The sequence below is a fragment of the Momordica charantia genome, assembly GCF_013281855.1.
Source record: "Momordica charantia cultivar OHB3-1 chromosome 8 unlocalized genomic scaffold, Mcharantia_2.0 BLBB01000008.1, whole genome shotgun sequence".
NCBI lineage: Eukaryota > Viridiplantae > Streptophyta > Magnoliopsida > Cucurbitales > Cucurbitaceae > Momordica > Momordica charantia.
In genome coordinates, this window is record NW_028275166.1 from 25,948,553 (window position 1) to 25,972,516 (window position 23,964).

General features: G+C 40.5%; 1 protein-coding gene, 1 long non-coding RNA gene and 1 pseudogene across 3 annotated transcripts; all 3 read right to left on the reverse strand.

Annotated features, from left to right (window-relative positions):
* Positions 1–10,510: 10,510 nt before the first annotated feature.
* LOC111013207 (akuammiline synthase 1-like) lies at positions 10,511–12,961 on the reverse strand. The gene is made up of 2 exons (XM_022287611.2): positions 12,287–12,961; positions 10,511–11,509 (listed from the first exon to the last, which is right to left on the reverse strand). The coding sequence occupies exons 1-2, from the start codon at positions 12,882–12,884 to the stop codon at positions 10,842–10,844; spliced, it is 1,266 nt and encodes a 421-aa protein (XP_022143303.1). The 5' UTR covers positions 12,885–12,961; the 3' UTR covers positions 10,511–10,841.
* Positions 12,962–13,185: 224 nt separating this feature from the next.
* On the reverse strand, positions 13,186–14,538 carry LOC148209860 (uncharacterized). Its single transcript, XR_015793060.1, has 2 exons — positions 13,923–14,538; positions 13,186–13,830 (listed from the first exon to the last, which is right to left on the reverse strand). It is a non-coding gene; the product is annotated as an uncharacterized LOC148209860 (long non-coding RNA).
* Positions 14,539–16,734: 2,196 nt separating this feature from the next.
* Positions 16,735–19,773, reverse strand: LOC148209861 (17,18-epoxy-17-hydroxycur-19-ene N-malonyltransferase-like; annotated as a pseudogene). Its single transcript, XR_015792682.1, has 2 exons — positions 18,922–19,773; positions 16,735–17,584 (listed from the first exon to the last, which is right to left on the reverse strand). The product of XR_015792682.1 is annotated as a 17,18-epoxy-17-hydroxycur-19-ene N-malonyltransferase-like (transcript).
* Between the last annotated feature and the right edge of the window lie 4,191 nt (positions 19,774–23,964).

Here is a 23,964-nt window from a genome sequence, read left to right on the forward strand (position 1 = left end):
TCTTCTTGACCGCCTCCACCTGCCCATTTGCTTGCGGATGTGCGGGGGACGAGCTGAGATGACTTATGCCAAGTTTGCTGCAAAAGTCTTTGAACTTGGCGTTGTCAAACTGCTTCCCATTGTCTGTCACTATGGCCTGCGGTATACCAAAGTGACATACGATATTCGTCCATACGAAGGACGTGACCCTGGATTCCGTTATGTGGGAGAGCGCCTCGGCCTCGGCCCACTTGGTGAAGTAATCCACAGGAACCACAGCGAACTTGGTCTGGCCCTTGCCCAAAGGGAAAGGACCAATGATATCTACCCCCCACTGCGCGAATGGCCATGGGGCCGAGATGGGGGTGAGCAGCTCGGGAGGTTGGTGGATTATGGCCCCGTAGGGTTGGCAATTGTCGCAAGTTCTGACGAACTTCTTGGCGTCCTGGCTGAGGGTCGGCCAATAGTATCCTTGCCGGATCACTTTGGCTGACAGCGACCGGGCGCCTGAGTGATTGCCGCACACTCTTTCGTGGATCTCTCTGAGGACGTACAGGCCCTCTTCAGGGGTTAGGCATTTCAATAGAGGCAGGGAGAAGCCACGTCGGTACAATGCACCATCTCGGACCACGAACCGAGCTGCCCGCCTTGCCAACTTTCTGCGCTCCTTGGGATCTTGTGGTGAGTTACCTCTAATGAAGTCCGTGATCGGGTCCATCCATGAGGATTCTAGAGCGCCGATCTCCATCAGATCTGGCTCTAAGATCGAGGGATTATCTAGGATCTCGACGGGGACCGACCTGGCGAGGTCGGTCTCGTACGCCGATGCTAACTTGGCCAAGGCGTCAGCATTAGAATTTTCTGCTCGCGGAATCCGGCTTACCTCGTAAGTATGATCTGACCTTGCCCGAATACTTCTCCATTCGGGTGTCTTTGGCTTGGTATTCGTCCCTGATCTGGCTCACAACCAGCTGGGAGTCACTGAAGACCTTAACACAAGAGGCCCCCAATGCTCGAGCGATTCGCAGGCCGGCAATAAATGCTTCATACTCTGCCTCGTTGTTAGAAGTCCGGAAGCTGAACCGCAAGGCATACTCAAATCGCTCACCCCCTGGTCCGAGCAAGAGGACCCCGGCTCCGCACCCCTTCTCATTGGAGGATCCGTCGACATAGACTGTCCACGGTAGGTCGGACTCGCTCAGCTCGGAAGGTGGTGTGAGCTCGGCTATGAAATCTGCCGCTGCTTGTCCTTTCAACGCAGTTCTGGGTTCGAACTGGATGTCGTACTCACTTAGCTCCATTGCTCACTTCATTAAGCGACCAGAAGCTTTTGGCTTATGGAAGATGCTTTTTAGGGGCAAGTTAGTGAGCACCACCACCGTATGGGCTTGGAAGTATGGTCTAAGTCGTCGGGCCGAGGTGACCAAAGCGAGAGTCAACTTCTCCATCTGAGGGTATCTAGTCTCGGCTTCGGTCATAACTTTGCTTGTGTAGTAGACCGGGTTTTGCCGCACTTCCTCTTGCCTGAATAGGGCCGAGCTGACGGCACTGTCAGACACTGCTAGGTACAATTGGAGCTTGTCCCCCGGCATGGGCTTAGCAAGCAAGGGTGCCAAACAGAGGTAGCTCTTCAATTGCTGAAACGCTTGCTCGCACTCCGCTGTCCATTCAAACGGTGCTTTCTTTCGTAAGACCTTGAAGAAAGGGAGGCACTTATCTGTCGACCTTGAAACAAACTGGTTCAGGGCCGCAATCCTGCCATTGAGGCACTGAATCTGCTTCAGCGTTTTAGGTGCCTCCATCTCGATCACGGCTTTAATCTTTTCGGGGTTGGCCTCGATTCCCCGGTTGTTCACCATGAAGCCAAGGAATTTTCCCGAGGTGACTCCAAAGGCACATTTAGCAGGGTTGAGCTTCATTTGATATGCCCTCAGAACTTCGAAGGCTTCAACCAGGTCGGAGAGATGCGACTTAGACTGCTTGCTCTTGACAAGCATGTCGTCCACATACACTTCCATATTCCGGCCGATCTGCTTGGCGAACATTTTGTTCACCATTCTCTGGTAGGTCGCTCCTGCGTTCTTTAACCCGAAGGGCATGACCTTGTAGCAGTACAGACCTTGGTCTGTTATGAAAGCGGTATGACCTTCATCCGGGACATGCATCTTGATTTGGTTGTACCCAGAGTAGGCGTCCATGAAGGTGAGCAGCTCGTGCCCGGCTGTGGCGTCCACAAGCTGATCAATCCTCGGCAGTGGGAAGCAATCTTTCGGACATGCCTTATTTAAGTTCGTAAAATCTACGCACATTCTCCACTTGCCGTTAGATTTTTTAACTAATACAACATTGGAGAGCCACTCGGGATACGAAATTTCTCTTATGTATTCAGCTTTCAAAAGTTTGTTAACTTCCTCAACAATTACATCACTTCTCTCCTTGTTTATAGGTCTTCTCTTTTGTTTCACAGGTCGGAATGATGGATCTATGCTGAGGCGATGCGTTATAATTCGCGGGTCAATGCCAGGCATGTCCTCATGGGACCACGCAAAGACGTCTGAGTTGGATCTGAGGAAGTGGATTAGCTCCTCTCTGTCGGTGGCCCCCAGCTTGGTTCCTATGCTTATCTGCTTCTCGGGACTAAGCAGAGGAACAAGCTCGAGCTCCTCAGTGGGTGCGGCAAACTCCTTCCTCGGCAGGTCGGCCTCGAACTCGAGCGTCCCATCCCTGAGAGTTTCGAGGGCGCAGACCGATGAGCCTTTGAGTGCGGCGGCATAGCACTCCCTCGAAGCGGTCTGTTCTCCTCGGACCGTGCCCACGCCATTGGGGGTGGAATACTTCAAAACTTGATGAAGTGTTGAGGGAATGGCCCGAAATGAGTGGATGATGGGTCTCCCAAAGATGGCGTTATAGGCCGATCTACCGTCAACTACCACGAACTTGGCCATTTGAGTGACCCGAGTTTGGTCCTGCCCCAGCGTGATCGGCAAGTCGATGCAACCCTCTGGGATGACCGATTCTCCAGAGAACCCAACCAGCGGCGTCGGGCATCTCTTCAATTGCGACCTCGTCCAGCCCAAGGCGAGGTAGGTCGGTAAGGACAGGATGTTAGCGGATGCGCCCCCGTCTATCAGCACTCTCCTGACCACCACATGATCAATCAAGGGAGCAATCACAAGGGCATCATTGTGGGGCAGGCAGACCTCCTCCAAGTCTGCACCGTCGAAGGTGATTGGGCAGGTCGGCCCCTGCTCCCTGATGATGCACACCTCGCGCCTGGCTGCACGGGCTAACTCCTTTCTTTTATGTCCGGATTGACCCCCGCTTGGCCCTCCAAAAATGGTATTGATGACCGCAGGTCGGTCGGTGCGCCTGGGTGGCGTCCTTGAACGCTTTCGCTCTTCCTTTTTCTCTGCTGAGCTGGTCCTGGGCTTTCCCACGAACTTCTTGAAGTAGCCGTCTTGAATTAGATCCTCAATTTGGCGCTTCAATTCCCAGCAGTCCGACGTGTTGTGGCCGTGCTCCCGATGGAAGCGGCAATACTTGTCCTTGCTGCGCCTCTCCGGGGCTCCCCGAAGTTTCTCCGGACGCTTGAGTAGTTTTTCCATTCCAGAATCCTCGATGTTCGTTAGGATCTCGGAAATTGGAATCGTGGTTGGGGTGAAGCGCTCGTAAGGTCAGCTCCTGGTAGGTCCGTCTCCACCCTTCGATACTCAGGTCGGCCACTGGAGAAGGATCCCTTGTCCTTGGACTTGGGATCTGCCCTTTCATCTTTTCCACTTCTGCCCCGGCCGATCTTTCGTTCAGGTCAGCCGGTTTTGGTTCGGAGGAGCTCCTGTCCGTCGATGACTTTCTTCGCCTTCTGGAGTACCTCGGCGAAGGTGGCCGGGGCCTCCTCTCCAAGCTTCACCGTGAGGGCTTCGTCGGCTAGACCGGTGAGGAAATAGCACATGGCCGAGTCATCGGAGCAGTGTGCAACCTTCAACTGTTCCTCCTGGAATCTGGTGACATACTCCCGCAGCGTCTCACCCTCCTTCTGCCTGATGGTGGCGAGATGGGTCGCTGTCTTTTTGTCATAGTGCCGAGAAGAGAACTGGGCCAGGAACTCCCTTCTCAACTGAGAATAGGTCGAGATCGACCTGGCTGGCAGTCTCCGGTACCACAATCGCGCGCTGCCAGTAAGCGCAATCTGAAAGGCGCGGCATTTGATTGCGTCTGATGCCGCTTGGAAGTCCATGAGGCCTTCAAAGACCTCAACATAGTCCTTGGGATCCTTCGTCCCGTCATAAGGCTTCACGGTAGGAGCTTTGAACTTCAGAGGGATTGGTGCTTCCAAAACGTCCGAGGTGAAAGGAGATTCTCCCAAGTCGCCGTCGTTCAGTGAATCGTCTTTCTGCTCACATTTGGCCTTTAAGGCCTCCACCTGAGCATCGAGCTCCCCCCTCAACTGGTCGAACTCCTCCCTTGTGATTATCCCTGCGGGATTGTGAGAGGATTCAGCCTGCTGGTTGGAGCTCCTGTGGGAGCGGGATGGTGACTGCCCTTTTCTAAGAGACGATCCTCTCTTTCTGTTGAGATGCTCACGGAGGTCTCCCCTCTGGCGAGTGTACCCTTCACTCTCGTTGTCTTCGGGACGTTCTTCCTCGGCTGGGCCGAGGTGGGAACCCCTTTGCTCGCGTACGTCCATGCGCGTCATTCGATTTTCAGATCGGGACCCTGCGCCTGCAGCCAGCACCATTTCGTCATACATTGCCTCCATGGAGCGCATTTGTGTGCGCATTGCCTCCATCTCTCTCTGGAGCGCACCAAAGTTCTCGCTTGTGGGAGTCGGGGCCGGACCCCGGGCGCCCTTCTTAGAGGTCCCACCTCGGACACGGGTGGCCCTGGACGTCCTCGGGTGCGCAGGCGGTAGGGCAGGCGCGGTGATCCGTGCCGACCTGCGGAGAGGTTCCGTTGCTAGGCCGTCGTGACCTTGCCCCTCTACCGCTGCTGCTCCGACCTCCCTCTGGTGGGCATCGCTGGCAGCTAGAGTCCTTCGATCCGTCATATTGGTCGAATTCGCTGGTTGAACCATGTTCGCTCGTGTGTTGGTTTAAAGAAATTGGGATGACGTAGATTGTCAATCGTCCCTACAGACGGCGCCAAATGTTTATGCAAAGATGTGCACAACAGTGTGTTCCTGATTGTAGCTCGAACTCGGCCTCCGTACCGACCTGTATATTTGGGCGGACCTGCACAAAAACGTGAGCACTCCGACGATCAAGTCAGTATAGGTCGGATTCCAAGTTTAGTTCGAAGCCAGAAATCATCGTACCTGATCGGGGAGTGAGGTCCTCTACTTATAGGTGGTGGTCCCGCTAATCTCGCGACGGTTACATTCGGTAATCTCGGGACCGTCGGTTGCACCCGGTGATCTCGGGACCGACGGTTACGCCCGATAATCACGCCGCAGACAGTTGCTCACGTCGGCCCCTACCGAGCTCCCCGGCAGGTCGGACCTGGGCCAGGTTCACCTCGGCCCTCATACTTAGCTTTCGCCGGTGTTGGTGGCAGCCATCTCGGCTATCCGAGCTGGGCATGAATCATGGGCCATCTTGGAGTACCAATAGGGGTCCTCCACGTGTCCAGGGTATTTTTACCCCCAAACAATACTGAATAATTTTCAAAGGTCTTCAGAATACCTTTGATAAAAGATTATCCTTTTCAAAGCTTTTTAATAACCTTTGATAAAAAATGTATAATTTTCGAAGGTTTTCTAAAAACTTTCAATAAAATATCATATATTTTTCAAAGGTTTAATATTTGTTGATAAATATGTATTATTTTTCAAAGGTTTTCAATTACCTTGATAAAATAGTAAATAATTTTCGAAGGTTTTTCAAAATACCTTCAATAAAAGTTAACCTTTTTCGAAGGTTTTTAATAACCTTTGAAAAAAATGCATAATTTTCGAAAGTTTTCTATAAACCTCCGATAAAGTATCACGTATTTTTTAAAGGCTGCACATATTTGTTGATAAATATACTGTTTTTCAAATGTTTTCAATAACCTTCGATAAAAGGTGGTCGAAACAGCCTCATTTTCTTGTAGTGTGATGATCAAACAATTACAAGAATTAAGTTCAGAATATTAACTCAACAATGGAACTAACTTCATTAATCATAAATACAAAGCCAAGAGTTAATAGTTTCGGCTACCTCGAGCCTCCTAGAAATGAAATCTAACACAAAACTAACTTAGAAGGTAAGTAGCACAAATAAAATGAAAAGAAAGAAGAAAAGAGGAGGATTCTTCCTCCAAGAATATGTCTTCAGCTGCAGCTAGCCTCCACAAATCTCCATCTTCTCCACCCAAGAAGTGACCTAAAATATGAATTTATAGGTCTGATAGTCCTCATAGGGCCTAGGTGTCAAATACCGAGTTTTCGAAATCACTGCTTCAAGTTTGGAACACCTAGGTGCCGATTTTTGGGAGCCTAACCACCATAATATATATATATATAGGATAAAATACATTTTTAGTCCCTGAGTTTAGAAATGAGTTTCTATTTGATCCCTAAATTTCAAAAAGTAAACCGTTTGGTTTGTGATCTTTAGAAAATAGTTTTAAAAGATCCCTAAGACTAAACTTCCATTAATACCCTAACGGAATGCTGACTTGGCGTGATGAGTTGGATATTTATTTTATTTTATAATCACGCCACGTCAGCATTCCATTAGTGTACTAATGGAAGTTTAGTCTCATAAATCTTTATCGGTAGCTCGTTTGAGTATTTGATTTTTTTTAAAACCAATCGTTAGATCGTATTTTTACTGGCATCAGCGCCTCGATGTGAGTTTGGAAACCTTCCTAGTTTTGGTATTAACAGTGAAAAAATTAAGGGTTTTCTACTATGAAAAATTTAAATATGAAGATTTTTTAAAAAAATTTAATGTTGATTTTAGGACTTCACTGCAAGTCTGGAAAAGGTGTAGAAATGTGTTGTTTTTGTCAAAATTGAATTTTGAAAATAATTTGTATAGAAATTTAATTAATAGAAATATATGGGAAGAGAAAATGAAGTATGGAAGATGAAAAAGAGGAGAAGAGAGGATAGAGAAGAAGAAAAGGAAGAAAACGAAAGAGGGGAGAGAGTGGAGGCATTGGAAAAGAAAAAGATTTGGAAAGGGGAAATACATTAATTTCACAAAAACTTGACATCAGTCAAATATTACAAAACTTTAAGTTTTTAAAAGAGAGGCACATATCAAAGTGGCCCGAAGAAAAAGGTCATTCAACCTATCATTTTCTTCGTAGGAAGAGAGAAGATGGAAAAGGATGAAATGGAACAGGGAGGGAGAGAACGAGGGATGAGTAGGGAAGAGAGAAAAAAGAAAGAAAAATGAAAAAAAAAATATCGAATAATATAATTATAATATAATATAATTCATAGTTGTCACATGAATATGATCGAACTCACAATCTCTTAATTGGAGATATAGCAAATTAGAACTATGCTTACTTTGACATTAAGAATTATTGAAAGCTAAACTATGCTACATTATTATTATTTTATAGTACTACACTATTATTGTGTGATATTAGCCTCTTTAGAATTATTGCAAAATAAATAGTAAAAATTATCTTTATATAAACATTGTTTTATATGACTTTCTTTGAAAACAAAATATAATTGAATTATATATACCATATAAATGTAAAGAACGTTTCAAAAAAATTAATATAAATAGATAATAGAACTCAAAATATGTAGTATGATTTTTTAATAATAAAAATTATTTCGATATAAATAGTTTAAAAAGAAACTAAAATAGAAACATATATAAATAAAAACAGCATATGAAAGGCGACATAGCGAATACAAATCACATTGCTATAAATAGTTTAGAAGAGGTTTTGATGCGAAAAAATTATTTTTATAATTACCAAAATTACTTCCCTCTTTATGATCGCGTTTATGTGTTTTTCTAGACTTTACAATAGCTCTCCCTATTTCGAATGAAAAAATGAGTCTTCCCTCCTCCAAAAAAATAAATCCGAAAGGCATTTTCAAATTTCGAAGATTTTTTGGTTTGGAGAGGAGATTTCGAGTCTTGTGTTGACAAAGATCAGTAGGGTTGATTTCTTCAAATATTGATGGACCACATGATTCATGCGAGTCCTCCCTCATTAAACATTAAAATAAAATTCTCTCACTTTATCTCATCCTTCTTGTCCACTCAAAGCCTGCAATCGCATTCTTGTCTCATTATCTCGTCCTCTTCTCTCCATTAGTTTCTTTCGGTGGGTTGCACAAGTATTTCATTTTCTTTTTTCTTTAATTTTTCTTTATTTGTTGCTTTTTATCCTTATTTAGTCTAATATAATTTAGATTAAAAAAAACATTTGGTCACTTGAACTGGTTATCGAATTTTCAAAAGTAACAATTTAGTCTCTAAATGATTACAATTTAGTCGCTGCAATTAAAACCTATATTAGATCCAATAGAAATCTAATGTAGATTATCTATGGGTACAAATTAAATGTCCAACAGTGTGCGGCTTGGCCAAATTTCGAGTTGGTTCAAAGTTGGATTGGTTTTGAATTAAAAATAATAATTATTAAGAAAAATTACCTCCTCACATTCTTTCGCCCCCATGAGCTGTGAGTAGCTCGAGCCAACGTCTAACAGCAAATCGGTGTACAAAATTTGAACGTCGTCTTCCTCCGCGAAACTTTCCACTAGCTTGTATAGAAGGTTTGTGGTGGTGCTAATCGCTTCACCGCACAACACGTCGAGGAAGGCGAAGATGAATTTCGAGTTGTTCTAGAGTAGAATCATGATGACGTCTCCTTATTTGACACTGGTCTTGCCAAGTCCCGCGACAACCCGTTGCGCCATGAGATGCACGGTGGTAGGGATGTTTATTTTCTCCATGAGGTCCCGTCCCCGTGGGGACCTGCCTAAATGGGGTGGGGAATCCCCGTTTAAATTCCCCATGGGACGGGGATGGTGGCAAAAATTTTCCCACCACCTAAATAGGGATGGGGACGGGGAATACGTTCCACATCCCCATTCCCCGTTCCTTCGTCATTTTTTTAATATTTATATATGTACATATACACACTAAAGTAATTATATTGTCCTCTTTAAATATATGTGTATACAAAAAAATTATGTATTGTTCTCCATCCACCCACCTAATATATGTATTTCAGAGAATTAGACCTTATAAATTAAGCAACTAAATAAAACAATTTTAAGAAAAAAAATATATTAACAAATAATTTAAAACATAAAAAAAAAATGGGAAAAATTCCTTGGATCCTCACGAATTCCCGCGAGGAATCCCCACGCCGATCCCCGTGAAATTTTGTGAGGAATTTCGCTAAGACGGGGAATTAAATGGGAGGCGGGGATGGGGACGTTTCCGTCCCCGCCCCGCCCCATGAACATCCTTAATGACGTCACAAAATCTGGTGGAGGAGGTGACACTAATGCTTACAACCAAGCAGAGGTGGGGCAATCAAGTGATCCAAGCTAGAAGAACAAAGTTATGGTCAATGAAGTTCTTATTACTCTTGGTATGGTCAAACTGAATACTCACCATATGTCAATGACTGTCACTCTCAACCTCAACCTCGTGATTATATCATTCATCCAAATTATCAACCAATGGGATCCATATGTGTTTCGTATGAGAGTCATATTCTACTCATTTGAGCAACTACCTTTTAACATTTTTAGTCTAAGATGACCTAAGAGAACTATTCTACCATTCAAGTTTTATTTACTAATTAAAAAGAAATTCCATCAATTTCCACAATTTCCATGATTTTTTTCGAAATATCCGTCGACATCGACATGTCCGTAAAATCGGGACCTCGATATTTCCATCGACATCGAGGTTTCGAACACTAATGCAGACTCAATTACATTATTATTATTATTATTTGTTTTATATTTCAAGTGTCTAACTTGGACATACCTTGGTTAATTTAATTTTTTAAGTTTATTCTATTTTGATATCTAATATTTCAAAATGTTTATTTTAAAATGAAATTTTTAGTTCTTCACCTCACGTTAGAAATGCAAAAATTGACTGAGAAATAATGTGCACTGGATGAAAAATTTTTAGATAGCAGAATAACAGTGAAAAAAATGATGTTTTTAAAAATTCAAATATTGAAATAGACATTTTAAAGGTTAGAGGATGAAAGTAACTATTAAAACGATTATGTTAATGGATTCCCAGAAAGATCAAGCACCTCTAGCTAAAAATATCAAAAAACTCTCTTATCTTTTATCTTTCAACAAATTTAAGAGTGTACATTTATCGTTATTCTTTGTAAAATTGTTGTTTGTGCTAATCTTGAATATTTATTATTATTATTGCCGACGAATAATACTTTCATCATTTGTTTCTTTGTTTTATTTACTTTTTCAAAAACTACCTCATAAACATCTAATTCCAATTTTAGAAACTAAAAAGAAAAAAAAAGGAGTAGGTTTTAACGTTGTTTAAAAAATATGAAAGACATATACAGAAAAATATTATAGAAAAACAAGCATAATTCTAATTAAATCAAAAACTAAAACCATAACAATCATCAAACACGAGTTACTACGATGTTCTCTTCGACCTTATTAAAACCATAACAATTATCAAAGTAAGATGATCTTAGAACAACGTTCTTCGACCTTAATTATTCCCTCACACGCCCTCACTCCTCACTCTCCAAAGACCATAACAATAATCAATTAAGAGCTTAGTAAACTATGACTTTATTCAACCTCTACATAGGTCCTCACAACTTTGTAAAGAGCCTAACAATTTATCAAACAGGACCTTAGTAAACCGATCTTTGATCTTCAATTCGAAGAGCTAGCTTTTGAGACAACCAAAGGAGAGAAGCTCCTGATTCTTCTCAAACACTGCCATTACCTCTTTGTCCAAGCACACCACAGCCTCCATTCCCTCCCCATCTTTGGCATCCATCAACCCAATTGAATTCCTCCTTATGATATCAGGCATTGTGATCCACGCTGGCTTCCCCCACCCAAAATCCACCTCGTAAAGTCCAACGTTGCACCAACTGCTACACAAATAAAAATTTTGAGCCATTCTCCCAAATGATTCCTCCATATATAGTTTGTGGAGCGAACACCACTCAACAGCCTCGTAATTTTTGGGGTACTTGTCGCAGAATTCTTCGAAGTTCCTCTTCATGTCTCTCACCACCTCCCATAGCTCTACCTCTTCCTGTAATGGCACCACGAAGAAGGTGATTATGTTCCCTTTTAAAGCCTCCGGCAGCGGCGGCACCACCCTCTTCCGTATGTTAACCATCTGCAGGAGGCTTGATGGCGGCAGTGGCTGCTTTCCCAAACCACCGGTGGAAATAACGGCAGCCTTGTAGATGAGTGCACTGAGGAGCTGGGTGCGCGTTGGATTCTCAACTTTTTCCGACACCATGGCTTTAAGAGCTGCGATCTTTGGACTCTCAAACGCGAACCTCTTCACCACAATGTGGTCACGTCGTTGCTCTCGTACTGTTATTTTGTTTTTAGAAATGAATAAATGATTAAATATAGTCATTTTATGCTTTAACATGGAACAATGGAACATACCAAAGAAAAAAAATTACTTAAATTTAACTTTGAATTTCTTCCTTAAAGTTAAGCTTGATTAATAGACCATCGAATAGATCTCCGAAAATTTCCAAGTTTGAGTAAAATTTAGGTCGAATGCTTTTTTTTTTTTTTTCAAGTCTCATTGTACTAGACTTTTTAAAATTTATAAAAACATAGCTAAGACTTTGTCCTTGTATCCCCACAAAATCTTTATTTATTTTTTAAAATAACTTACAAAATCTAACCTACCACCAAAATCTTAGCTTAGCCCACCAAAAATTACCCACCCCATATTTTATTTTAAAAAAAAAATCTAACTTACTAAAAATTATCTATTTTTCTAAATAGGTCTATGTGGACCCCACACTATCTATCTTTCCAAAAACATTGAAATTTTATAAAATCTTTTCAAAAAAAAATGAAAATTGTAACCTCTTTAGGTATGAGCTACGAAAACAAGTACACCTTATTGGTAGATGTAGTAACTACTCTTTTAAGTCTTTCTTAGCAATGGTCATTTTGAGTGTGGTAATTATTCATCCAATATCACTCTCATTTTGAAAAAAGAAATTTACCAATCAATTGATACCTTAAAAATTGAGGTGATTGTAAACATTTTTAAAATTAATTTTTTAATTTAACAAACATGACAATGAGAAGAAAAGTAATTTGAACGATGGCAAGAATGATTAAGACCTAATGGACAGGACTCGCGTCCAGGCGGGAAAAAACTTGATGCGTTGAACTGAGGAGACACCGGGAGCAGCTCATGGTGCCCGCGATGGTTGCGGGCAATGGAAGCCCAGTCATTCATGAAGGTTGCAAAAGTGACCAAATCGGATATTTTGTGAGATAAAAATACACAGATGGCCTCTCCTCCACATTGAAATCTTGTCAACTGAACAGACAAAATGGGGTTGATTTCTGTCCCATCTCCCGGGCAAAGAAGTTTCCAAATCTCATCATTTTTTGTGACATCCGACATCGGACACCGGAGATTTGCCTCCGTGAAGGTGGCACCGGCGTCGTTGCATTCGACGGAGGCGCCGTCGATGAGGCGTCCAGCAAAAGGGTAGTAGTGTGTCAACACCTCGGAGAGGCTCTCCTTCAGCTCCTCCGAGTGGCTGCGCCGCCGTCCACCGGCGGAGCTTTCGTTATTGTGGTAGAAGAAGACACATTCCACATAGTGGCAAGGGATTGGCGCATCAAAAAGGCTGGGAGACAGATGCCGGAGCTCCGGTGGGGTTGGAGACGACGGCTTGATGCTTTCTTTACTCACTATTTCAAACTCCATCTATCTTTTTGGTTTTCCTCTCCAAACTTTGGAAACCGGCAGATTTTAATTCTGTATAATAGTAGAGTTTGCTCAGATTTCTTTTGATCTCAACCTATATAAATACCAACGTTTATATACATGTGGATAAAACTTAGTTGGCTACATATTATACCTACTACGATTAAAAAATGAATATAACATATATAGACCAAAGCATAAAAGAAATAGGGAAAATATAATAAATAGCTTTCAATTTTTTGCCTATATTAACAACTTTCTAAATAGAACCCTTAGATTCTAATACAGAACGAGAGAATAATTTTGACCACTTAGAATAGTACTCCTCAATATTATTAAAGTGATCAAGCAGTGGTTTATATACCTACTGCAAATACAAATGAACAACAAAAATAACCTCCAATATAACAACCCATCACAGTTAAAACAAATCCCCTCACAGTAATTCAATGTGCTCTCTTAGCACCCCTCCTCAAGCCAATGGTGGTAGAATCTACCACATTAAGTTTGGACCTAAGAGGAAGAAAATGTACAGCAGACAAGGGTTTGGTAAAAATATCAGCAACCTGAGCCGAAGTCGGAAGATGACAAATACGAAGTCGTTTCTGCAAAACCAAATCACGAACAAAATATATATCCAATTCCACATGCTTCGAACGAGAATGGAGCACTGGATTGGCACTAAGATGGACTACCCCAAGGTTGTCACACCAGACAACAGGAAGAGAAGACATGGGCAATAACAAATCAGCAAACAAAGACTGTATCCATACCAACTCTGCAGAAACATGGGCGAGACTTCGATATTCTGCCTCGGTATTGGAATGAGAGATAATAGATTGCTTTTTAGAAGACCAAGCAATCAAATTTCCACCAAAATGTATACACACACCAGAAGTGGACTTACAATCATCCGGATCCGAAGCCGAGTCAGCATCAGCAAACCCTTGAAGCAGAAGATCTAGACTTTTAATTTGAAATAGAAGACCATGATCAAGAGAGCCATTCAAATAACGCAAGATGCATTTAACAGCCTACCAATGAAACAGCGTAGGAGCGTGCATAACTTGGCACACTTTGTTGACAATGTAAGCAATTTCAGGTCGAGTCAGCGTAGCATACTGTAAGGCACCGACAGTACTACGATAAAGATGAACATCATGAAATAAATCTCCTCGAAAAGCCAACGGGACCAAGCCACTTACCATCGGAGTTGAAATAGATTTGGCTTCATGCATTTTTGTCTTGAGAAGAAGATCAGATACATACTTTGACTTTGACTGGGATAGGAAAATGCCATCGGTTGAAGGATAAGAAGCCTCTATTCCCAAAAAATAGCTCAACTGACCAAGATCTTTATGAGCAAATTACTTATTCAAAATAGCAACAAAGATGATCAACCTCTATCAGAGAACTACCAGTGATGACCATATCATCCACATATACCAAAATATAACAGTGAGTACCACCTTGATGACGAACCAACAGAGAGGAATCAGCACAAGAATTTACGAAACCTAGAATATGAAGAAACTTACTCAAATAAATAACAAAAATAACCTCCAATATAACAACCCATCACAGTTAAAACAAATCTCCTCACAGTAATTTAATGTGCTCTCTTAATATATATATATTGGGAAAATGATTAAGTGTGAACTTATGTTCATGTTCTTGTATTAAGAGTGAAAAATTAAAAATAGATAATTCTTTTATCGATAGTTGTACTCATCTATCAGCATCTAAATATTATCTTATATATAGACTCGAATAATACTTCAATTTTTCTACATCAATCAAAACATAATGTGTAACGTATGTTCAAAAATGGAAATATTGGACTAAAATGTGGATCAAAATAATATTGGAATCTAAAAAAGTAATAATTTTTAAATATTCCTCCATCCACATGATTCATGCCAATCCTCTCTCCCAAAACATTATTGTCTTTTATTAAATAAACGCTATTGAAGGTGGGAGAAGAGATCAAACTTATTTAATTATTGAGCAAAATGGACGTTTATCTCATTCTTGTTGTTCACTGAAACCCTCCAATCTGCACTATTGTCTCCCCCTCACTATCTCACACCATTCTCTCCATTATTTTCCCTTTGGTGGGTTTTCGATTTCGCGAGGGTATAAATAGTTATAAGTAATAAAGTGATAGAGTAAAGTATCATCTCCACATAAAATGTTAATCAATCGATATTTACCAACTAAATTTAACGTTAGTCGATTTGATCGATCGACAAATAAATATGTGATTAAACTAAAATAGAAGTATTTCTCTCTTGAATTTCTTTATTCTAAATAACTTTTTGTTTGTTTCCCATGTTGATGGTGAATTCCCTTTTATTTATTACTGATCTTTCTCAAACATTATTAAATAATTTGACAAGCAAATTTCTACATCCTTGTGAAATTTCGAACCTATAAAAAAGCATTAAGCATGGTAGATTTATAAATGCTACACAAGAAAATTCGTAAACACTAACTCATGACTAAACATTTAAGGTTCGACTCAACTCGTCTCTCGATCTCAAATTAAATCTAAAATCATGTAATTGGTGATCAAACATCTACAAGCATATAAGCTCGGAGTATTAACTCAATAATGGAAATAACTTCATTAATCAGAAATACAAAGTCCAAGAGTTCATAGTCTCGACTGCATCAAGTCATAGAAATGAAATCTAACACAAAATTAACTTAGAAGGTAAGTAGCACAAATCAAAGCATAAATAAAATGAAAAGAAACAGCACAAGAGCAGGATTCTGCCCAAAAAAGATATCATGCAGCCTCCACAAATCTCCATCTTCTCCACTCAAAAACTGACCTAATTAAAATATGAATTTATAGGTCTGACAATCGTCATAGGGCCCAGGCGCCAAATCCCCGATTTTTGAAATCACTGCTTCAAGTTCGGAATGACTAGGTGCCGGTTTTGGGCGCCTGGCCAATATAATTACTTTTTTCATGTTGCATTATTTTTGCTCGAAAAACCTCTAATACTGTTTTCAAATACTAATAGAAATCATACGTGGTGTGGTTTGTCCATGTGTACAAATTAAGTGTCCAACTATGTCCGAGTTGGTTTAGAATTTAAAAAAATAATAATTAAGAAAAACTGCCTCCTCACGGTTCTTTCTTCCCGTAAGCTCCAAGAAGCTCAAGCAACTTGTCTGGCAGCAAATCGATACACAAAATTTGAATGTCGTCTTCCTCTACTATACTTTCAATCGTCCCCATGAATCTTGGACCCGCTTCGCCATATCCATCGGCTTGTACAGCGGGTTTGCGATGCTGCTAATCAAGCCGCTGTACAACATGCCGAAGATGAATTCCAAGTTGTTCTAGAGCAGAATCATGATGACGTCCCATTCTCTAGTGCTGGTGGGGAGGCATTTCTTCGTTATATAATTAGTCTTTTTTTTTAATCCAAAAATCGGTCCAAATTTGAACCAATTCAAAATTGAACCAATCTGCACAGGTAGACAATTAGCTGCATTGTTTTTTGTTAAATTTAACCTAATTTTTAACGATAGAGATTAAATTATAACCAAATTTAGTTACTTTTAAAATTTCAGAGACTACATCATCTTACTTTTAACGAAATTTTAGAAAACAATGATTTCTTTCAGCCCATCATTTTTTATATTTCTTACCTTTTTGTATTTAAATAGAAATATCATTTTATTGGATACATTTTTTACCGCAGTTATTTTCTATTAATCTTTTATCAATAAAATATATAATTTTTAATTTAAATTATATAAAATTTTAACAATTATCTGAAAATATGTGTCACTTATTTTTCAATTTCTCTTTCTTTCAATCACACCACATACATAAACAGAATTAATTAATTTGGTAATTAAATTAAGCACCCTGGCACTGGCTCGTGAATGTGGGTGGTTGGATTGTGGCTAGGTTTTTATCCATGCTGCACCCAATCAAACAAATATTCGACAGTTTCATTCAACCCTCAGGCCCTCACCCTCTAAACATCATAACAATTATCAAACATGACTTTAGTAAATCGATCTCGACATTTTATTCCTTCCATCTGTCGTATCGCTTCGACTCGAAGAGCTAGCTCTTGAGACAACCAAAGGAGAGAAGCTCCTCATTCCTCTCAAACGCTGCCATTACATCCTTGTCCAAGCACACCACAGCCTCCATTCCCTCCCCATCTTTGGCATCCATCAACCCAATTGAATTCTTCCTTACAATATCAGGAATTGTGATCCACGCTGGCTTCCCCCACCCAAAATCCACCTCATAAAGCCCAACTTTGAACCAACTGCTACACGTATAAAAATTTTGAGCCACTCTCCCAAATGATTCCGCCAGAACTCTTCGAAGTTCCTCTTCATGTCCCTCACCACCTCCCACAGCTCTACCTCTTCCTGCAATGACACCATGAAGAAGGTGATTATGTTCCCTTTTAAAGCCTCCGACAGCGGCGGCACCACCCTCTTTCGCAAGTTAACCATCTGCAGTAGGCTTGATGGCGGGGGCGGCCGCTTTCCCGAACCACCGGTGGAATTTATGATGGCCTTGTAGATGAGTGCACTGAGGAGCTGTACGCGCGAAGGATTCTCAACTTTGTCCGACACCATCGCTTTAAGAGCTGCGATCTTTGAACCCTCAAACACGAATCTTTTCACCGCAATGTTGTCACCTTGTTGCTCTCGTACTGTTTTTAAGAATATGAATAAAAGACTAAATATAGCGATTTTGTGCTCGGACATGGAACAATTGAACATATGATCAAAGAAAAAACTACATAAAAAACCTTAGGCGCTTGTTTGCCTTCAAATTTATTTTGAATCTCTTCCTTAAAATCAAGGAAGATAAATAGATCACTAAAATATTTGCAAGTTCAATAAAAATTTAGGTTCAATATTATATTTTTTCACGATTATATTCTTTGAACAAAATTTATCCAAAGGTAAAGCTTACAACACTTTTTCAATTTCAAGGGGAAAAAAATTGCAACAAAACAGTATTATATAAGTCTAAGATCCAAATTTAATGAAATTGAAAACTTTAGGTTGATACAGTACCTTACAAAATGCCATAAAGATTGATTGAATTTTTTTGTATCCTATTAATATTGGTAGCTTATTTGATACTAATTTCAAAGCTTAAAAATAAAAAAAGAATGGGCAAAGACTAGATTATTATTATTTTTTTTCTCTAATTTGGGAAAAACGAATACTTCCAAAACTATTTAGGAAAAATAACATGTTTTTATCTTTGTTGGGTTCCAAGGAACATTCTTAGCTGACACTTCGCAATGTGTCACCACAAAATCTTTATTTATTTTTACTAAAAAAATATCTAAAGAGTTTGTGTATTATTAGAACTCACCCCCACATTATACTGAAAAAAATGGGAAAAAAAATCTAACCTAATAAAAATTAAAGATATCTATTTTTCTAAAATAGGTCCATGAATGTGACTCCACAGTTTATCCTTGCAGAAGAATTGAAATTTTATAAAATCTTTCCAGAAAAACGAAAAATCTTAATGGTTTTCAATTCAAATTAAAATAAATTGAATACCTTATTTAGATATTTCTATTGAGATAATAATTTAAATAATTCGACATTTTCTTTCCGATAATTTGATACACTTTTTAAATTTAAAAAAATAATACTTGAAAGAAAAAAGAAAAAGCAGACAAACGATTGAAAAATATGACAATCAAGAAGTTGGAAGTGAGGGAAAAAAACTATGAACAAGAAAACCGAAATGGCATGGAGAAGACATGAAACTACTTATTTTTCTCAATTTTATTAAAAATATTACTCTAATACTCTTCCGAATTGTCTAAAAATAAGATTAAACTACAAAAAGATACTTGGTTCCTTAATGATAAGGAGGAATCTTATTTGCACCACTAATAATAACTTGTCAATTATTGAATGTTAGTAAAGACAAGATTTTGATCATTACCCTCTAACGAGTCAAGTATTTTTCAAATATGAATGAATGATAAATGTACAAAGTTTAAACTATCACTGATACCTAGTGGAAAAGGCTCGCAGCCCGGCGGAAAGAAACTTGCTGCATTGAATTGAGGAGACATCAGGAGCGACGCAGGGTGGCCGTTGCGGCTGCGGGCAATTGAAGCCCAATCATCCATGAACGTAGCAAAAGTGATCAAATCAGAGAGTTTATGAGACAAAAACACACACATGGCCTCTCCCCCACATTGAAATCTTGTCAACCGAATAGACAAAATGGGGTTGATTCCTGTCCCGTCCTCCGGGCAAAGAAGTTTCCAAATCTCATCATTTTTTGTGACATCCGACATCGGACACCGGAGATTCGCCTCCGTGAAGGTGGCACCGACGTCGTTGCATTCAACGGAGGCGCCGTCGATGAGGCGTCCAGCAAAAGGGTAGTAGTGTGTCAACACCTCGGAGAGGCTGTCCTTCAGCACCTCCGAGTGGCTGCGCCGCCGGCCGTCGGTGGAGCATTGGTTATTGTTGTGGTAGAAGAAGACACATTGCAGATACTGGCAAGGGACTGACGCATCAAAAAAGCTGAGAGACAGATGCCGGAGCTCCGGTGGGGTTGGAGACGACGGCTTAATGCTTTCTTTACTCACTATTTCAAACTCCATCTTTTCTGTTTTCCTCTCCAAACTTTGGAAACACATGCAGATTTTGATTCTGTCTATATCACACCATTACATGTAAGGTTTCTTCTTATACCTAACCTATAAAATATTTTGAAAGTAAACATCAAACTGCATAGCTCACTTCAAAAAATAAATTGAAAATAACGTTTATAGAGAATTAAAAATCATAAATTTTAAAAGTTGATGTTTTTGCGGGAGTAAGTAGAATCTTTGGTCAGATTTCTTTTAACACGACTCAACCTCTACATATATAGTTGCCTATACATTATTATACTTACTATTATTAAGAAATTGATATAATATATAGACCAAAGCGAGAAAATATAATAAATAGCTCGATTTTAATTTAGTGGTGGTTGACACATAAAAGAAATATATACCCATTAATGAATATCTGAATTTATCATCTATAATATATAAGACATCCAATATATGAATTAAATTTATTCAATTCATGGATTAAGCTTTTGAATTGAATTGAGTTGGAGTTATATATCCTATCAATTTTTTTTTTCAGCACCTAATTAAATAACACATTTGCTGCATGTATCTAAACGTATTTCCGAAAAGAAAACTATGACATTAAAATAAATCAAAATGAAGATTATATAGATAAAAATAATATTGAAATCTTAAAAAAAGAAACAAGATTTAAATATTCCTGCGTACACATGATTCACGCCAATCCCTTCTCCTTAAACATTATTGCCATTCATCAATAAAAGCTGTCCCTCTCTTTATCTCATTATTGAAGTTCACTCAAATCCTGCTATCTGCATTATTGTTTCCCTAACTAGCTCATCCTCTTCTCTCCATTTTCTTTAGGTGGGTCGCAAAACTAGTTTTGTTTTTTATTAATTTGTTGCTTCTTTCTTTTTATTTAGTCTAATATAATTTAGGTTAAAAACAAATTCTATTGCTAAACTTTTGTTGGAGTGATGATTTAATCTCTAAACTACCAAAATAACGATTTAGTCATTATACTTTAAAATTAGTTACAATTTAGTCCCTACCATTAAAAATTAGGTTAGATTTAACCGAAATCTGACGTAGTTTATCCATGCGTACAAATAAAATGTCTAATTATGTGCAGGTTGGTTCAATTTTGAGTTACTCAACCTTAGATTGGTCTAGGATTTGTAAAATAATTATTAAGAAAAGCTACCTCCTCATGATTCTTTGGCCCTGTAAGCTTCAAGAAGCTCAAGCAACCGTTGGACAGCAAATCGATGCACAAAATTTGAACGTCGTCTTCCTCCGCGAAACTTTCAAACTTCCCCATGAAACTTGGACCTGCTTCCCGATATCCATTGGCTTGTACAGCGGGTTTGCGGTGGTGCTAATCCTTATTGTAACCAATTTTAGAGTAGAATGACTAAATCGTTACTTTTAAAAGTTCAGAGACTAAATTATTACTTTATCGAAAGTTTAGGGATGAAAGGTGTTTTTTCACTTATAACTTATTATATCTCTTACTGTTTTTTAAGATAGAAATATCATTTTGTTTGACACATTTTTTACAACAATTATTTTTTATTAATCTTTTTATCAAATAAGTTAAATAAAAATATCATTTTTAATTTAAATTATATAAAATTTTAAATAATTATGTGATAAAATATTTTGAAATTAAATATCAACACACCATTCAACACAATTGAAAATTCGAACAGAACTCATTTTCAAGAACTCATTTTCAAATACAAATAAGTGGATGAAGCAAACAGGAGTTTTTTTTTTTATATAATAATGTTAAAAATCAAACTAAACTAATACAACTATCATACAAATTGTTCCTGCCGGTATAATTACTCATCTTGTATTCGAACGGTCTTGAACACTCATGGGTCCTGCCAGACAGTGGTTTCGAAACCTGCCCCAATATTCCATCACAATTTACAAGGACCTCGTCCGAAAATTCGTCGACCAGTTCAAATACTCATGTGTCAACAGGCGAATGGAAACCCACCTCATATCCGTAAAGCATAAATCGGATGAGGACTTGAAAGTCTACGTGTCCAATTCACCATGGAACGACTATGAATACGAAACTGTGACGAGAGCGTGGCCCGATGGGCACTGACAATTGGGATAAATGATAAGGGACTCGTCCAGTCTTTGGGAGAGTTTCCAGCCAACACCATGGCGGAACTCATGGCTCGGATACAGCGGCACATAGCAGGGAATTAAAGAATTGCTTGAAGCGCAGTCCTTGGGCAAGAAGTGCTCAGAGTTTTCACGAAGGGACAAAGGGAAGACGTTCAACCAAGCCTCATCCGCATGCAAGGAATTGAGCGCAGGACAGGCTGAAGTCAAGGCAGACCGATCGATTAAGTTCGAAAAGTATACGCCAACCTGCATCCCGGTGCATCAAATACTGACACAGATTAACAAAACGACGGTTGACAGCCTTCTCCAATGGCCCGAATGGCCGAAGCATGACTCCAGAAAGCGAGATCGAAGCAAGTACTATAAGTTCCACTGCGACCATGGTCACTACATGGAGGATTGCTGCAACCTCAAAGACCAGGTAGAATCGTTGGTCTAGCGGGAGTGCCTAAAAGAGTTTGGGGGCATAGCTCTTCTTCCGGCCAGAGGGCCAAATGTTACATCGGTCGTAGAGACCTGAAGCTCAAGTCTCCTAAAGATGAATGCCCATATGCCATCCTGACGATCTGTCGAAGACCAGCGACAGGATACTCGGGAAACAAGCAAAAGACTCTGGTCAGGCAGGCCAGAAACGGCTGGTGCCCTCGGAGGTCTTGGCGGCAAGGGCTACCAAACCTAGCCCGCCTATGACCTTTAAGGACGAGGAAGCCACCACGCAACTCTAACCTCATAATGACGCACTGGTCATAGTCGTCGGCATGGATCACGTCCCCACGCATGGAATCCTGGTAAATGGGGAAGCTCAGCGAATGTCATGACACTAGGGTGCTAAGGACCCTGGGATTGGACCCGACAAAGTTGTAAATTTGTGCCATACCTCTTATCGGGTTCTCGGGCGAAAAGGTCTACCCCAAAGGCAGCATCGAACTGCCGTTGCCCCTAGGGGAAGGAAAAGGGGCAGCGACGAGGGTCAAAGAGTTCGTGATGGTAGATGGCCCTTCGGCGTACATCGCCATCCTCGGAAGGCCAACCATACACAACTTCCGAGTTGTCCCGTCCACATATCATTAGGTGATGAAATTCCCCACACCCAGGGAACGGGCTCGATCATGGGGCAGCAATGAGCCTCACGGAAGTGCTACGCGATCAGAGTATGATCGCAAACTTGTGGCAGAAGGGCTCGAACCTAGCCGCAAAAAGAATAGGCCGAAGCAAGCGCCCCGACCAGACACAGAGCCGAAAGATTTAGGCTGAGGGAGTGAGAAGAACATCACATCTATCGAAGAGCTCGAGCCAATCCTCATGTCAGACCTTGAGAAAACCACTAAGTGGGAGCTAAGCTAATAAAGGAAAAAAAGGAACAGATGACTAGGTTCCTTCATAGCAACCGCAGACATCTTCACTTAGTCCCACGACGACATGCCTGGGATAGACCTCGCCATCGCCGTTCACCGACTGAACGTCTATCCGAGGGTAAAGCCAGTTCGACAGAAGAAAAGGGCGATTGACATAGCAAGAAGTTCTGCAACAGTAGATGAGGTCAGCAAGCTGCTCAAAGCCAACTTTGTCTGAGAGGTGCACTACCTAGAATGGTTATCGAATGTGGTCTTGGTTAAAAAGGCTAATGGGAAGTGATGGATGTATGTCGACTTCACCACCCTAGATAAAGCTTGCTCTAAGGATAGCTTCCTATTACCTAGGATTGATCAGCTAGTGGACGTCATGGCCAGGCACGAGCTACTCACATTTATAAATGTATGCTCGAGGTACAATCAAATTAAAATGTACTCCCAGGCCAAGAACACATTTCGCTCATCATGAAGCAAGGCCTTTTCTATAGTAAAGTTATGTCATTCTGACTCAAAAATGTCGGAGCCACCTACTAGAGGATGGCGACCAAATGTTTACCTCCCAAATCGAGAGGAACATGGAAGTCTATGAAGACAACATACTCGTCAAGAGCCGTACTGGAGAATAGCATGAGGTGGACCTAACAAAAGCTTTCCAAGTCACGAGGAGTCATGGGATCAGCAAAGTGTGCCTCTGGAGTCACATCAGGCAAACTCCTAGGATTCATCGTTTACAAATGAGAGATCGAAGCGAATCCTGAGAAAATCCAGGCCATACTGGATATGAAATTCCCAACGAACCTGAAACAACTCCAAAGCCTGAATGGGAAAGTTATTGCGCTTAATAGATTTTAAGTCCACTGACAAGTGTCTGTCATTCTTCAAAATACTCAAAAAAATATGGTAGATTCAAATGGATGGGCGAATGCGAGCATGCCTTCTTTAGCTGACAGCTTACCTAGCGTT

What these genes read in the sequence shown, in the direction of transcription:
- LOC111013207 (XM_022287611.2), bottom strand. Translation starts at nt 12,884, where the DNA reads ATGGAGTTTGAAATAGTGAGTAAAGAAAGCATCAAGCCGTCGTCTCCA. An exon ending in ACGCGAGTCCTGTCCATTAG is followed by an intron (nt 11,510 to 12,286) that starts GTCTTAATCATT and finishes ACAAAATAACAG; the next exon opens with TACGAGAGCAACGACGTGAC.